Raw genomic sequence first — 14,533 nt, forward strand, 5'->3', positions numbered from 1 at the left:
AAGTAAAAAATATTTTTTTATATAATATCACGTTTTTCAGCTTTTTTTAAAAAAAATCTTTGTGAATTTTGATATATCGATTGTCCATATTATTATTATTATGTATTTTAACTAAAACTTCAATATAAATATTTTTAAACATGTTTAGAAAAATAATTAAATTTTGTAATCAAAATTTATTCATTTGGTAAATGACAAAAATTTTGACCTTTTAAAATATTTTTTTTATTGTTTAAAATTTGCATAGATAAAATAATATACGATTTTATATATATATATATATATATATATATATATATATATATATATTATTACAAACAGTTTCACTTATCTAAGATAAATAATTCAATTTGAAATAGTCGTCATATTAAATTATATAAACATTTTTTATATAATATTTTTTGTAATAATATAAAAAATTTAAATACAATCATTATATTATATCAATAATTTTAATAATTATTCAAATAGCAATACTTAATCATTAATTAAATAAAATAATAACTAGTGTATCGCACCAAAATACTATTATACCATATAGTTGTGTTTGTGTGCATGCACGTATATTTTATATACACTATACATACATGAAACTCGCATGCTGGGTAATTAAAAATTAATATTATATTTTATATTTCCAAATCTGAGGCAATATTTAATAGCTGCGAAGCGTCCTTTTTGTCCAACAATTTCTGAATTTTTTTTTTGTTTTATTATTTTGGCACATTTCTCCGACAGATTAAACGTAAACCCATAGAATAACCTTAAATTACAAACATAATATGATGATGTCCGTTGAAATTAATTAAAAAAAGCAAAAATCTGTGTGAGACGATCTCACGTGCCATATTTTGTGAGACAGATCTCTTATTTAGGTTATACATAAAAAAATATTATTTTTTATGCTAAAATTATTACTTCTTATTGTGAGTATCGGTAGTGTTGAACCGTCTCACATATAAAGATTTGTGAAACCGTCTTACAAAAAACTCACTCTTAGAATAATTATCATCATAGAAAGTGGCGGGACAACATTATTTTTTAATTATAATCTCCAGCACCCATATCGAAGCTTCTCCGACATGAAATGTAAGTAAATATAAACCTTACTTTTAGTTAATTAATGCTATTATGATCGCATTATCAATATTATTAAATAATTATATATGGTTATGCATGTGCTTCAGATCCATTGAATAGAAATTAATAATCAAGCAATTCATCATTTTGAATTTCCCAAGTACTCGGGCTAAGATGTAGTACAATTAAATTTTAAATACTTAGTTTAAAATCTCTTTTTTTATTTGGCGCTTTAATTCATTTTATGATATATATAATCTCATCTTATAATATTTGACTGCAAATTTGTGATTAAAACATAACATTTGAGTTGTTAATTGACATTTGTGTCATGCTTAAGTATGCACAAAAAGCAGAGATTTCCAGTTATTTTATTCTCGGAGGTGAAAAGAGAATTCCTACTCCTACGTTTCGGCCTAAGTCAAAGGGAAAGCACGAGGGCTGGTTCAAGGCAAGTCGAATCATATCATAAGTCGAGGCCCTATTTCACTAATATAGGAAAGGTATTCCCCTCCTTTATTCAATCAATTCATTTATTTTTGAACCTTCGCCCCTACACACGCCGCGATCTCGATGGTGTTTTGGCTTTGATTTTGACCAAGAGAACGAGCTAGACACAAAAGGTATCACCGAAAGGGGTTCAGGCCAGAAATTGGAACACATTAATTCCGCTCGTTCCCGTCCTTCGCTTCAGGGCCTGTCCCTCGGTGTTGTCAGTACTCCATATTGTCGGGCAGCGAAGCTTACACTTGTTCACTAATTATGACGGTTCACCAGGGCCTCTTTCTTCCTCCCTTTTCTACTCACTGGTTGGGGTCCGGACCCCCACAAAAAGGGAGGGAGTCGACTGAACATCTCAGCCATTGGCGGAAATTTCGCGTGGTTTTAAAAAATTGGCTTACATAGCTAAAACTATTTATAATTTTTGATGGGTGTACAAGTGCTCGATCTTCAATTGTATTTTTAGCACACTTGATGGATGTACATTTGTGTGCCAATCGATGGTGTATGGATAAATAAATAACTTATAAAGACTTCAAAATTGTAAAAGGAAATTCTACAATTTAAAACCTTTTTGGACAACATATATTTTATGTATCATAATGTATAATCCACTAAACTTCATGTATCATGTAAAATATTGATCCTTCAGAATAATAATAATAATAGACACAAGATTTCTCCCTTCACTCTTCGGACCTCCGATTAGGGCTTGGTGATTGCAGGTGTTTTTCTACTTATTAAACAAAATTATACAATCCAATTCATATGTTTCACATCTAAATACAGACAACATTAAAACAATTCACCGCTAAACAAAAATATGCAATGCTTATAAAATTGGATTTCATTTTTTAAAAAATAGATTGATCCGGTTTAACCCAATTTTTATAAATAAAAATAACAAAAATCGAATTGAATAACCAATTTTTTAAATGGGACTTGTTTGATCCATTCCTCCATTCTGCATCCCCCAGCTGTAAATTTTAGCATTTGCTTACCAAGAATGTGTAAATAAGGCAACATTAAATTCGTACTGTTTGGATTTTAACTGATCCATCAATTGATTGAGCACATTGTATACAAGATCAGACGCTTCATGTTTCTTGTTGCCGACCATGAATTCAGAAATCCGGCCGCTGATTTCAATCGAGCTGACTGCTTCATGCTTTTGCACACCATAATCCTTCATTAGTTTCCACATCTTCTTCGTGTCATCCCATCGTTGAGCTTCGCAAAAAATATTTGACATGAGCACGTACAACCCCCCGGTGTAAGGTTCCAGCTCCAAAATCTGCTTTAATACTAGTTTTGCAAATAGAACATTTTTATGAATTCTGCAAGCACCAAGCAAAGCACCCCAAATAACTATATCCGGCCTTGTTTCCATTTTCCCAACCAGAGAGAAGGCCTCTTCAAGGCATCCTCCACGGCCAAGAATATCGATCATACATGCATAATGTTCAATATCATGATGTATTCTGTATACACGACTCATTTTATTAAAGAAATATCTGCCGATATCAATTAAGCCACAATGACAACAAGCAGAAAGCAAGCCATTGAAAGTTATTGCATCGGGCTGTATCCCAGAGGTTTCCATCATTTGGAAAAGTTGGATCGCTTTATATCCAAAGCCATGTAATGCAAGGGAACTGATCATTATATTCCACGAGACGATATTTTTCTCCGGCATGTTCAGAAAGACATCAAAAGCTAACTCTGTTGAACCACATTTCGCATATATGTCTACAAGGGAATTACACAAAGTGACAGTAGATTTTACCTCATTATCACGGCAATAGGCATGTAGTTTCTTTCCTGTAACCAAATCACCTAGTTGACCACAGGCCGAAAGGACACTAACTATGGTTGTTTCATCAGGAAGTACACCAGTATTACACATTTGGTAAAAGAGTTCTAATGATTTCTTGCATTGACCATTTTGGAGATAACATGAAATCATTGAATTCCAAGAAACCACATTTTTTACCGGCATTTGGTCAAAAACACTCTCAGCGAATTCAACAAATCCATGTTTAGCACATGCACTAACCATGGAAGTCCAAGAAACCACGTTTTTATCAACCATTCGCGTAAAAACTACTCCAGCCTTCAGCAAGTGCCCACACTTGGCATACATATCCAAAAGCGCGTTTTGCACATAAACATCAATATTGACCCTATTAATCTCAATATACCAATGAATAAACCTCCCCAGCTTCACATCGTAAATTCTCGAGCAAAGCGAGAGGAAACTAACAAGAGTATGCCCATTAGGCTCGAAGCCTGCATCCCTCATCTCATGGAAAAGACAAAATGCTTCATTCCAATTACCCATTTTCGCATATCCACCAATAACGGAGTTCCATGACACTAAATTTCTGATCTCAATGCCGTCAAAGACTTTCCTGGCACACCCAATCTTCCCACAACAAACGTACAAATTGATTAAGCCATTTTGCACAAATACATAAGCTTCAGAAAACCCCAATTTTAAAGCAAGCGCATGAACCAAAACCCCTTCCAGGTATGACTTCTGAACAGCACACGCTTTCAGTACAAAAGGAAAGGTAAACTCGTTCGGAAAAATCCCAGAATTGACCATTTGTCCGTAAAGAGAGAGAGCCTTTTCCGACTGTTGGCCATTCAAAGAGACCCTTATTAATATGTTATACATGTATCGATTCCGTTGGGGCATTTTCCCGAACAGGTAGTGCGCATATTGAAGATCACCGAAAGGATCCACGGCGCAGAACGAAATAAGTTTGCTGAGAGTGATGATTTCGTGTGTCAGACCTCGGAGGATTATTTGGCCGTGAATAGCTTTCAGTTGGCTCATGGAAGAGCATTTTTCAACGACAGAATGGAGCAAATGGTGAGAAGAAGAAGAGGGAGCGTAGGAAGTGGCGGTGGTGTATAGAAAAGGGGGAGGGTGGAGATTATGGCGCGAGACAACGGTCAAACGCTTGGGAAATTTGAGCATTATTTTTGCTCATTTGGACCGGCTTTCATCCTTCCTTTGATTGGAACAGAATTGAGAGCAATCACTTTCTTCGTTCAAGAAATATGATCTTAGGAAAATTCAAAATTACGTGTTCAAAATCTATAAATTGTAACGAAATCCTAAACTAGAATAATTTTTTAGTAATAGAAATTATACCTCCAAATTCTATATCTTGAAAACCTCCCATTATATATCTTGAAAAACTTCACAGAATTTTTTATACATACATTTATGTTCAGTTCATGGTAAAAGGGAATTTCAAATTCCACTGCGTTATCGCATCGAAAATCATATTGTACCGAAAATTTTCATAAATACAATATTTTTCAATACAATTCCAAAAATTCATTATTTTTTCTAACCCCTAATCTTGAATACATTTATAAAAGGTAACACATATAATTACCACTCTGACCGGAAAGTACACATATAGCATTATTATTATTATTGACGGTAAAAGGGAAGATTAATTAGAGGTGTCAAAATGCAACACGACCCGTCAATCCGACACGATCCAACACGAAAAAAATCAGGTTCGGGTTGGTGTTTTTCGGGTTCGGGTTGGGTTGGTTCGGGTTAGTGCCAAATTAGACGGGTTTCGGGTTGAGTCGGGTTGGGTCGCGGGTTGACCCGAAAACTTTTATTTTTTGAAAATATTATCTATATTTTTATATATTGTATGTTTGAACGAAATTTATAGTATATTTATATGATAAATTTTCATCATTTAATATTTATTTTGTATATTTTTTATTTTTTTAACAATTGTTTATTTGATTTAGTAAATATATTTTAATTTTCTACGATTAAACTTTCAAATTTCAATTGGAAATTTTGTTATTATGTGTTTAAATTAAAATATTATTATTATTTTTTTATATTTTCGAATTTTTTTCATTAATTTTTTTTAAAAAAATAAATAAAATTCGGGTTAGGCGGGTTGAGTCGGATTAGACGGGTTCGTGTTCGGATTTGGGGTTTTCGGGTTGCATCGGGTTCGGGTTGGGAAAAAAATAAAAAAATTTCGCGGATTGACCAGAAACCCGACCCATCCGATTTGATTGACACCCCTAAGATTAATGAAATTTTGTAATCATTTCCATGTAAATTGTACACCAGGGTCTCAAGTTACAAATACACCGATAATTGAAAGTGCCTCATAAAATAATAAAACAAGAATTCAACTCCAATTTCACTTTCTACATCTGTTTCTTTCCGAAGTATAAATTTCATCTATGAAAAAATCAACCAAAAATAAAATTGCCTACAATGAACAACACTGAAATTTGACATGTATAATCAACAACAAAAAAATCACTGCATGCCTAACCCGGATGCCGTAAAAATGGAAAACGTAAGGTGTAAAAGTTGAGCTATAGAGAAGGAAGAAGCCAAAGATTGAAGAGAGATGAGGCAAACAGCAGAAACCATGACAAGAATGCCATTGCAGCAGACAGTTGATATCGTGTGCATAACTTCAGGCCGCAAAAGCCACCAGCAGAAAGAAAAAGATTGGTAACACTGGCTGTTGAACAAGATGCACCCAGCGATAGAAACGATAGAACCTACAGAAAATTGTTTATTTTTTTTGCATGTTATGGTGTTGTTTTTGTTAGTTGCAAAAATGTGTTTGATGAGGCTTTTAGTTACCCAATCTCCCATGAGAACAATGACGAGTATGCCAACTTGATTAGGTGTGCGTTTGAAGAAAGCAAAGTATATATCTACGACAGCCAAAGTCAAGCTCCATGGAATCGTTAAGCCCATGATAGTAACCAAGAAGCTGCAAGTAGAAAATTTTATCAGAAATATGTGAAAAAGCAATCACATGTGCAAGAACAATACAGAAGCAATTCATTATATTAACAAACGTGTAGTGGACAATGCAGCAGCTAAGAATCATGTAAAAAATTACATTAAATCAGCTATAGATTGCCTAGTAGATAAGATCCAACTTTTATGTCTATTTCTGTACCTAGTCTTCTTTAACTTATTACCTCTTTAAAGGTTGTTTACTGACTAAACCAAATTTCCCATGTCGAATCATCATTTCTCTCTTGTCAAATCCTATTTGTCTCCTAATGTAGAAAACAGTTCCATCCATGAGAGCCTATTAAATGTATGAGAAAACCACTCTAAATAACTGCATTTTCCCAGACTCGACCTTCCCATCACAAGACACAGAACAGTCCTTGATATGGATCATGAAAAACTAATAATGCATATTTGTTCTTCATCCATTATCAATGTTTAGGTGTCACCTTCACTTATCATCAAAAGTAAAAGCATGCACGTAATCCCTCCTCGTCTTTAAATGAAGTCAAATAACACCGAGATGAGTCACAGATGAGCAGAATCATCAGCAAAACTAGAACTTTGGATGCGACATATTTACCGATCCTTTTGCATAACACTGGTGTAACTATGGAGCACAGCACTCTCTCCTAAGTCCCAAGAATCATAATATAATCCACCACGAACTCCAAACACAATTATCCTCCATATGTACAACTTACCAAACTCCATAGCAAAACCACAAGTTGCGTTTAACATATTAAAATGCAACTCGTTGATCTCCCTTCCTAATTTTAAAAAGTTGTAATATTTATTTATTCTATTACACGCATCTGATTCTGGATTTTAGTAATGCCCACTCAAAAATGTCAAACAATAGATGTTATGTGTTAACCACTCACAACCACCAATAATTAATAAAGGAAGATAGGATAAAGTTTGTTACGATGGAATCCGTGTGATCCCTTTGCCCCGTTGACGATCGACCCAAGTTTACACCGTCATAAATACAAAACAAGCAATCGAATGCTAAAAAGAAAACAAAAAAAGAAGGGTTGTTGTAATCGATTTACAAATAATCAGTATCCAATAATCTACAAGAAAAGCAGTAAAAATAAATTATTCATTACTCAGATTTATATATAAAAGAATGTAACATAAGATGTAGAATTACCAGAAAGCAGTGTAACTGTAGAACTCAACATCTAAACACATGAAAAGCAATGAAGCGACAGCAAAAATGGCTTGTCCCAATCTCAAGGCCAAGCTCGCGCTTGTCCCCAGAGAACCCGGCAATTCTTCCATCCGAACCAATCATAATAATCCCTTTTCCTATGTTTTCAGATATATAACTCGTATCGATCGCAGAGCTTCCTCGATCATGGATTCATGGCCATTCAATTCCTTCCACCGGCCACGCCACGTTTCCCATCAAAAGAGAATAAGGGATTAAAGGAAAAAAAAAATGAAAGCAAATTCTTTGGGATTTAAAGGTAAAATGTTCGGAACAAAAAAAAAGAGAAAATCTTCTTCCTGCGTGGATTTGAAGATGGAATGGCAATACAAATGGTGAAGAGTGGACGGAGGAATAGGAAATGAAGAGTTGGGTAGAAGACTTATTCTATATTCTTTTCAGTGAGTAATATAAATAGATTTCATTTAATTTAATGTTATTTACTATCTTAACTTTATTTTAAAATTTTAATCAAAGTTTCCTAATGTGTTTTTATCAATAATATAACGTCACAACCGCTAAAGTTGTCAGATTATATATTAATTATTACTATAATTTTTTTTAAGGTATCGTCGTGTATGCATGAGTGTGTTATCTTCGGAATCAAATATTCTGTTTTATTCTGTGTTATATATTTTGCTATACAAATACGTGTGTGTCTATATATATATATATATATATATATATATAATTGACCATTAATATTCATTGTTTCAGTTTGACAAGTAAATTATTATGAGTAGGTCTCTTGTGACACGATTTTAAACTTTATCTGTGAGATGGATCATACCTATCGATATTCACAATAAAAAATAATACTCTTAATATAAAAAGTAATAGTTTTTCATGAATGAGTCAAATAAGATATCTGTCTCACAAAATACGATCCGTAATACTGTTTCACGCAAGTTTTTGTCAATTATTATAACAGTTGAAATTGTTATCCACGGTAGTTTTGCAATGGAGCAGAGGATTTCATTATGAGATTTTCTGTTATTTGTTTATTTGAATATCGACTTGTGTTATAAATTATAATTATTCACTGATAATCGATTCAGTGGTTCCTCTGTATCATTACATCGTATGGGTTCGTTACGTTTTTATAGAAACTGACATATATATTGATGATGATCAAACTCGTAGCATAGAATAATTCGTGTTGAAATTACTCTTGGTAACTTTGTTAGTCATTTTTATCACTTAATACAAATTTTAAGGTTATCTAATGGGGTAAAAAGGAATAATCAAAGTTAACTATAAATAAATAATTGTAAGAATAGAATTTGATAATTGGATAACTAAGCAAAACAGAAACTTTTCCAAGTTTTCTTAGTAAAAGCGAAAAGAATTAGTTAGGAAGAAAGGGAGGATCCAAATGGGCTTTTAGAATATAAGGTGCTCTTAATTAATTAGTTGGTTATTTTTGAAAATCGGATACTTTAGGAAAATTCTTGAAAAGGAATCGAGTGGTTTTAGATTGAATGTGCGGTGATATGTATTACAGGTTCTTCAATTTCCATTTCAATGAGAGATCATTAAAGCCCAGAATGATATACAAGAATTGTAATAGTTTGGAGTGCAGCTTCACTTGGAGCTCGGTGCCCTTTAAAGGTACAAGACAACTCAACCAAGAAACAGTAGAATGGTGCTCATGTTAGCCTAAGACTCCAGCTGACCATACCAGATGCCTTGAATTTTGACCTCCTTGGGAGCCTTCGACCCCAAATCGGTATCCGATGGCTGGATGCTCTCGAACACTCCAATCACCTCACCAGTCTCGGGTTTTGATTGGGTCACGCTCAATGTAATCTTCCCTGTCGAGGAAGCGACGTTCTTTATGTTCTCCTTCGCGAGCTCCTCCTCGTCTCCCCTTCCTCCAGCAGGTAAAGCAACCGCGTTGTCATATCCAGTAGACCCACCCCTACCCTTTGGGTCAAGGAAAGATGAACCTCTGTATGATGGCACCAAAAATTCCCCACTAAATCCATTTGGTTTGCCTGTAGCCACAAGCTGCTTGATGGTGAAGAGGAAAGGCACACGCTCACCACCAGGGAGCTGAACGGTGACAGCCGCATAGTCGATCCCATCCTTCTCCTCAAATTTGATGGAGCCATCTTGAGATACTTCGAATGGTCCCTCAATCTCGTCAAGGGTGTAGGTCAGACGGGTCATGAGCTTGGTCTTTTGGAACTCAGGTGGTGCATTCTTGTTTATGCCTTCTGCCTTGACAGTGAATGATGTTGGCTCTAGGCAGAATTTCTGGGCCTTGTATTTGCCTGGTTTGAAGGCAAAGCCATCGACACCACCTACAATAGTTGGGCACTGATTAGCAGTTCCTGATCCTTTCACTTCTGTGTAGGTCTGGCTCTGAATTTCATCGTATGTCAGCCGTTTTGGAACACCTTCAGCGTTAGCTCCCTGTGCAAATCCAATAAAAAAAACGTTGAAGGTTCCAATGACAAAATACACACCTACACGCATGAATTTATGTACCCACACATTCAAAATAACAAAAGACTTGCTGAACTTCTATTGAACTGTAGGAAGTACAATTTTGGGAATAACACTGCTACCACAACCAAATTCAACCTGTTCATCTACTCCTCGATCAAGTCTTCATATCTCAAGATCCAAATATACAGGGAAAAAAACTAAAACTGGTTTTTAACTCAAGTGTGGTGAGCTAAAAATTCCTATCACCCATCTTCTCTTATTCACTTCGATTATTTCAATTAATTTCGTTTACCAGACTCATGTTTATCCAACATTATGACATAACTCTTCATGTATCTTACCGTTTAGCACAAAAGCGCAATCGGGAGTGATCTGAAACATAAAACAGACAACCAAACGTTGGAGGTCCTCAATTTCACATGCCTGGATCGTTCAATAATTTTCAGAAGTCCAATTCTTAGTCACTTTGTATTTGTACTTTCTGAGTGTTATGAACTTTATTGTCATTGCTGGGTGATTATAACGAAATCTTCTCATAACGTCGGTGAAGCTGGTTGTATATGTTTCCATTAAACTCATAATCTCATAATTTTTTTTAATCAAAATTGTTCTTCTGCAACAGCTGTTACCATCCCTTGGCATACACATTTGGCATCAATAATCGAATTCGAAAAGCTACAAAAGATTCAATCCATACCGAGACGACGAGTGCCGAAGTAGCAAGAGCAAAGCCAGCAATCTTGGCAGCATCGGTGAACTTCTGAGCCAACTCCTTGACATCAAGAGAGCATGTCAGCCTTGCGCCGCCGGGTTCAACTCCAAACGCCTTGCCGACGCTCTGAAGTGGCCGGAGCTGGGAGCTGTTCCGGGCCGAGACACCAACCTTGGTTGGTTGCATAAGAGTGGCAGCAGCCTGTAGTGAGGTGGCCATTTTCTTGATTTCAAGAGACTAATTGTGCCTCTGGTTCTCGTTATTAGTTATTACAAAGGAGGATAAGTTATTTTGGTGGCTTTGATTCGAGAGGGATAAGATACCAGATAAGGTGTTTTTCTACTGGTCGGATTGGGTTTCTGTCTACTGGTTCTGTCGGGTGCCACGTGGCGATCTTGGTGTTTTGGATAAAAATATTTACACATTCTTAAATCAGACAATTTTGTGTTGATTGGATTTTCAGAGGAACTTTCGTCATTTGTAAAAAATTTACGACAACAATTAAAGTTTAAGTTTTTATATGTAATTGATTGATTCTCGAATGGTTAATGAGTATTTAATCAAGATTTTAAAATATAATGTGCTATTTCGTTATGCCATCTATAGCAATCAAATTGTTTAGATTATGAATCTATATTTGATTTTTAAAAATTTAATAATCTCTGAGGATTTAATATTTTAAAATATATTGATTAATATTAAGCTACAATCTATCTAATATAATATAAATAGAAGATTTTTGTAGGGGTAAAAATTCTTACTAATATGAATAAAAATTCAATTTTTAAATGTAAAATAATGATATTACGATTGATTTTGGAAAAACATATTTTTTAAACAAACAGAAACAATCCCCCTAGGTACTAGGTAGCAGGTATATTTGATTAGAATGGTTTTGATGAAGAGACCTGGCTTTGGTCTAAGTGGTTTCACTCACTTTCACTCTATAAATGGCTCAAACAAGGGCGGAGGAGGTACATGGAAATATACCCGAGCTTTAGCCCAGGTGGCCTAATTTTTTTAAAAAAAATTATATGTAAATTTTGTATAATTTTGAAATAATACGATATTAGTTCGGATAGATCAATTTAAAATATTAAAATATTTTAGAGTTTAAAATTCTAGCCCCAGACAGAGCCATATTTATGGCTCCGTCACCGGGCTCAAGTTCGATTCCTCCCATCTCATAGTTTAGGGGGAAAAAAATGGGTTTGATGAAGAAAAATAGACCCCGCACACCTCAAATCCAAACAGGTAAATCCCATTTCTTAAGAGTCGTTTCATTTTAAAGATAATATAAAATATGAAGGGGATACATGTATTTTGACTGTGATGGGGGTAGTCACGAAGAAGAAAAATATTCCCAATTTTGAGAACGAGAAAGCTTTTTTTCCCTCCAAAACGCCCGATTTAACGGTAGCAAAACTCACAATCAATTCCAATTTCGATATTCAAATCAATTTTGATTTATAAATATTATTTTCTGAGATATCAGTTATCAGGGGCGGAGCCAGAAATAGGGCTCCGCCCGTGCTAGAATTTTAATCTCTGAAATTTTTAATATTTTAAATTTATATATCCGGGTTAATATCATATTATTCTAAAATTATACAAAATTTACCTATAAATTTTTTCAAAAAAAATTGGGTCACCCGGGCTTTACTCATGTACCTCCGCCCCTGTCAGTTATCTATATGGTCATATGCATATACCACAAAAATTTTGGTATCGACTTTTTGTAGTCGTTTAAAAATGTTATCGGGAGACTGAGTATCGCCGTCGTCCTCCGGCACGTACAGTGGAACATTGGAATATCTATGCGGCAATCAAGATACTAGCATGTGAACATGATCCTGCAACGATGATATCCGTGCTCGAAGACCAATGCACTCTTTTCTGGCAGCTCGAGCCTCCTCCCAAGCAACACATGCCTCTTCTCTTGCAGCTCGTGACTCCTCTTTGCAAGCAGAGGATGATGTCCCAGTACTCGCAACCCATCGTGGACACGGTGTTATGGCATCTGCATATATACCAGATCCAGATGTTTGTTTTCCCTAATCCGTACATCCGTCCGAGTGCCGGCAGCCTCCTGTCCTTCGGACATACATTGTGGATGCAATTTCACAAACTCTACAAAAGACTCGACACCCCTAAAGAACTCATTTGTTATAAACTCATTCTCTAACCAGCGATATGTCCAATTCTGTTAGTATCACCAATCGTGTTAATGTTTCCTATATAAGTAAAAGTACGAAGTAGAATATATAATAAATTATGAAACTCATACACAACATTTATATTCTACGGTTAACCATAAAAATCAACAATCACTAAATCATAAAAAAAAAAAAAAAATTAACAATGAATTAAAATAGTGTAAAATGTATATATTAAGTATATGTTCAAATATTAAAAGTATATATTTGTATAAAAATATTCAGCGCTAACCCACACACACTACAAATTTTTTTTCTAAAAAATCGTTGCTAATTTGATTAGCGACGGTTGTTTCATCGACAGAACTTAAAACCGAGCTAATTAGCGACAGTGTTTAGATACCGTACTAATTAGCGACGGTTTAGTAAAAAATTGTCGCTAATCAGGGAATTAGCGACAATTTTTAACAAAATATGTCGCTAATTAGCGACGGTTTATTTAGCGACGGTTTTGAGAGAAACCTTCGCTAATTTTTTTTAAAAAAAATATTTTTATAATTTATTAAAAAATATTTTAGTTTTATAATTATTTGTATGTTTTTTAAATAATCTCCTCAACTCATCTAAATTTATGAATTTCAAATTTGTAAATAATCAATGAAACGATTAGACATTGAGATAAAATAAGCGAACAACAAAATTAAATAATGTCATAAAACTGAAAAAAAAAATCGTTCATAAGTTTCAATAAATACAGGCATTGATAAAATAAAAAACTAAGGAGACTGAGTTTCATTATCGTCTTATGCATCATTGCTATCGCCATCACCGTTGTCATGACCAAAGTCTTGTGATGGTGGAATGTACTCAGGCGAGCACCTCGGGACCCTGCCCGAACTTCGATGACGTGATGATCCAGCTGCGTATGGGTCATCAAAATGTGACGACCTTGGTAAAGCGCGTCCTCTGCTAGATGATCCTCGACCATACAGAAATCGTCGGGATGTATGTGGCTGTGGCTGCGATAATCCCGCGATGAGTCGACAGACCTGGTCCTCCAGACTCGTCATCCTATCCTTCAACGACTCAATCTCATGTTGGGTCGTCTCCAAAGTGGTCTGTGTCGCCTGCAAGTCGATACGGAGATGCTCATTAATGTTTTTTTGTACCTCCCACTCTGCTCGCATCCTCTCTGTATCCTGCGACCCTCTACTGGAACTGCTCGAACCTCCACGTGGACGTCGAGCCATCTCATCCGGATAGAATGTGGAGGCCATGGAACCACAACCATACATTCGTCCCTTTTTCGGTCCACCGATGACCATGTTGAATATGCTGTTCACATCTCCCGAATTGGGCGGACTAGAAATGGTCCCGTCGTCGAGAGGTGTCAAAAACTCGTTCATGTAAGCCTGCATGGCTTGCTCTTTAAAAAATAAGATGTATTTTACTAAATCACTATCATTTACTCATTAATTAAAAAGATTAATATATAAACTCCTTAGTTCCACAGCACGAGTAGGCAGATTTAATAGTTTTAATGTTGACCATTAATTGAACATTTAAATTATATAATATTTTAATAACAAACATGT

General features: G+C 35.0%; 3 protein-coding genes across 3 annotated transcripts; all 3 read right to left on the reverse strand.

The window, feature by feature from the left end:
- Positions 1 to 2,410: 2,410 nt before the first annotated feature.
- LOC142539631 (pentatricopeptide repeat-containing protein At2g29760, chloroplastic-like) lies at positions 2,411 to 4,694 on the reverse strand. The gene has a single exon (XM_075645209.1). The coding sequence runs from the start codon at positions 4,565 to 4,567 to the stop codon at positions 2,579 to 2,581; it is 1,989 nt and encodes a 662-aa protein (XP_075501324.1). The 5' UTR covers positions 4,568 to 4,694; the 3' UTR covers positions 2,411 to 2,578.
- A 1,026-nt stretch (positions 4,695 to 5,720) lies between these two features.
- LOC142538873 (CASP-like protein ARALYDRAFT_485429) lies at positions 5,721 to 8,058 on the reverse strand. Its single transcript, XM_075644170.1, has 3 exons — positions 7,557 to 8,058; positions 6,239 to 6,371; positions 5,721 to 6,153 (listed from the first exon to the last, which is right to left on the reverse strand). The coding sequence occupies exons 1-3, from the start codon at positions 7,685 to 7,687 to the stop codon at positions 5,962 to 5,964; spliced, it is 456 nt and encodes a 151-aa protein (XP_075500285.1). The 5' UTR covers positions 7,688 to 8,058; the 3' UTR covers positions 5,721 to 5,961.
- A 1,071-nt stretch (positions 8,059 to 9,129) lies between these two features.
- LOC142539632 (oxygen-evolving enhancer protein 1, chloroplastic) lies at positions 9,130 to 11,066 on the reverse strand. Its single transcript, XM_075645210.1, has 2 exons — positions 10,768 to 11,066; positions 9,130 to 10,034 (listed from the first exon to the last, which is right to left on the reverse strand). The coding sequence occupies exons 1-2, from the start codon at positions 10,999 to 11,001 to the stop codon at positions 9,276 to 9,278; spliced, it is 993 nt and encodes a 330-aa protein (XP_075501325.1). The 5' UTR covers positions 11,002 to 11,066; the 3' UTR covers positions 9,130 to 9,275.
- Positions 11,067 to 14,533: the final 3,467 nt, after the last annotated feature.

This window comes from Primulina tabacum, chromosome 3, assembly GCF_025594145.1.
Source record: "Primulina tabacum isolate GXHZ01 chromosome 3, ASM2559414v2, whole genome shotgun sequence".
Taxonomy (NCBI): Eukaryota; Viridiplantae; Streptophyta; class Magnoliopsida; order Lamiales; family Gesneriaceae; genus Primulina; species Primulina tabacum.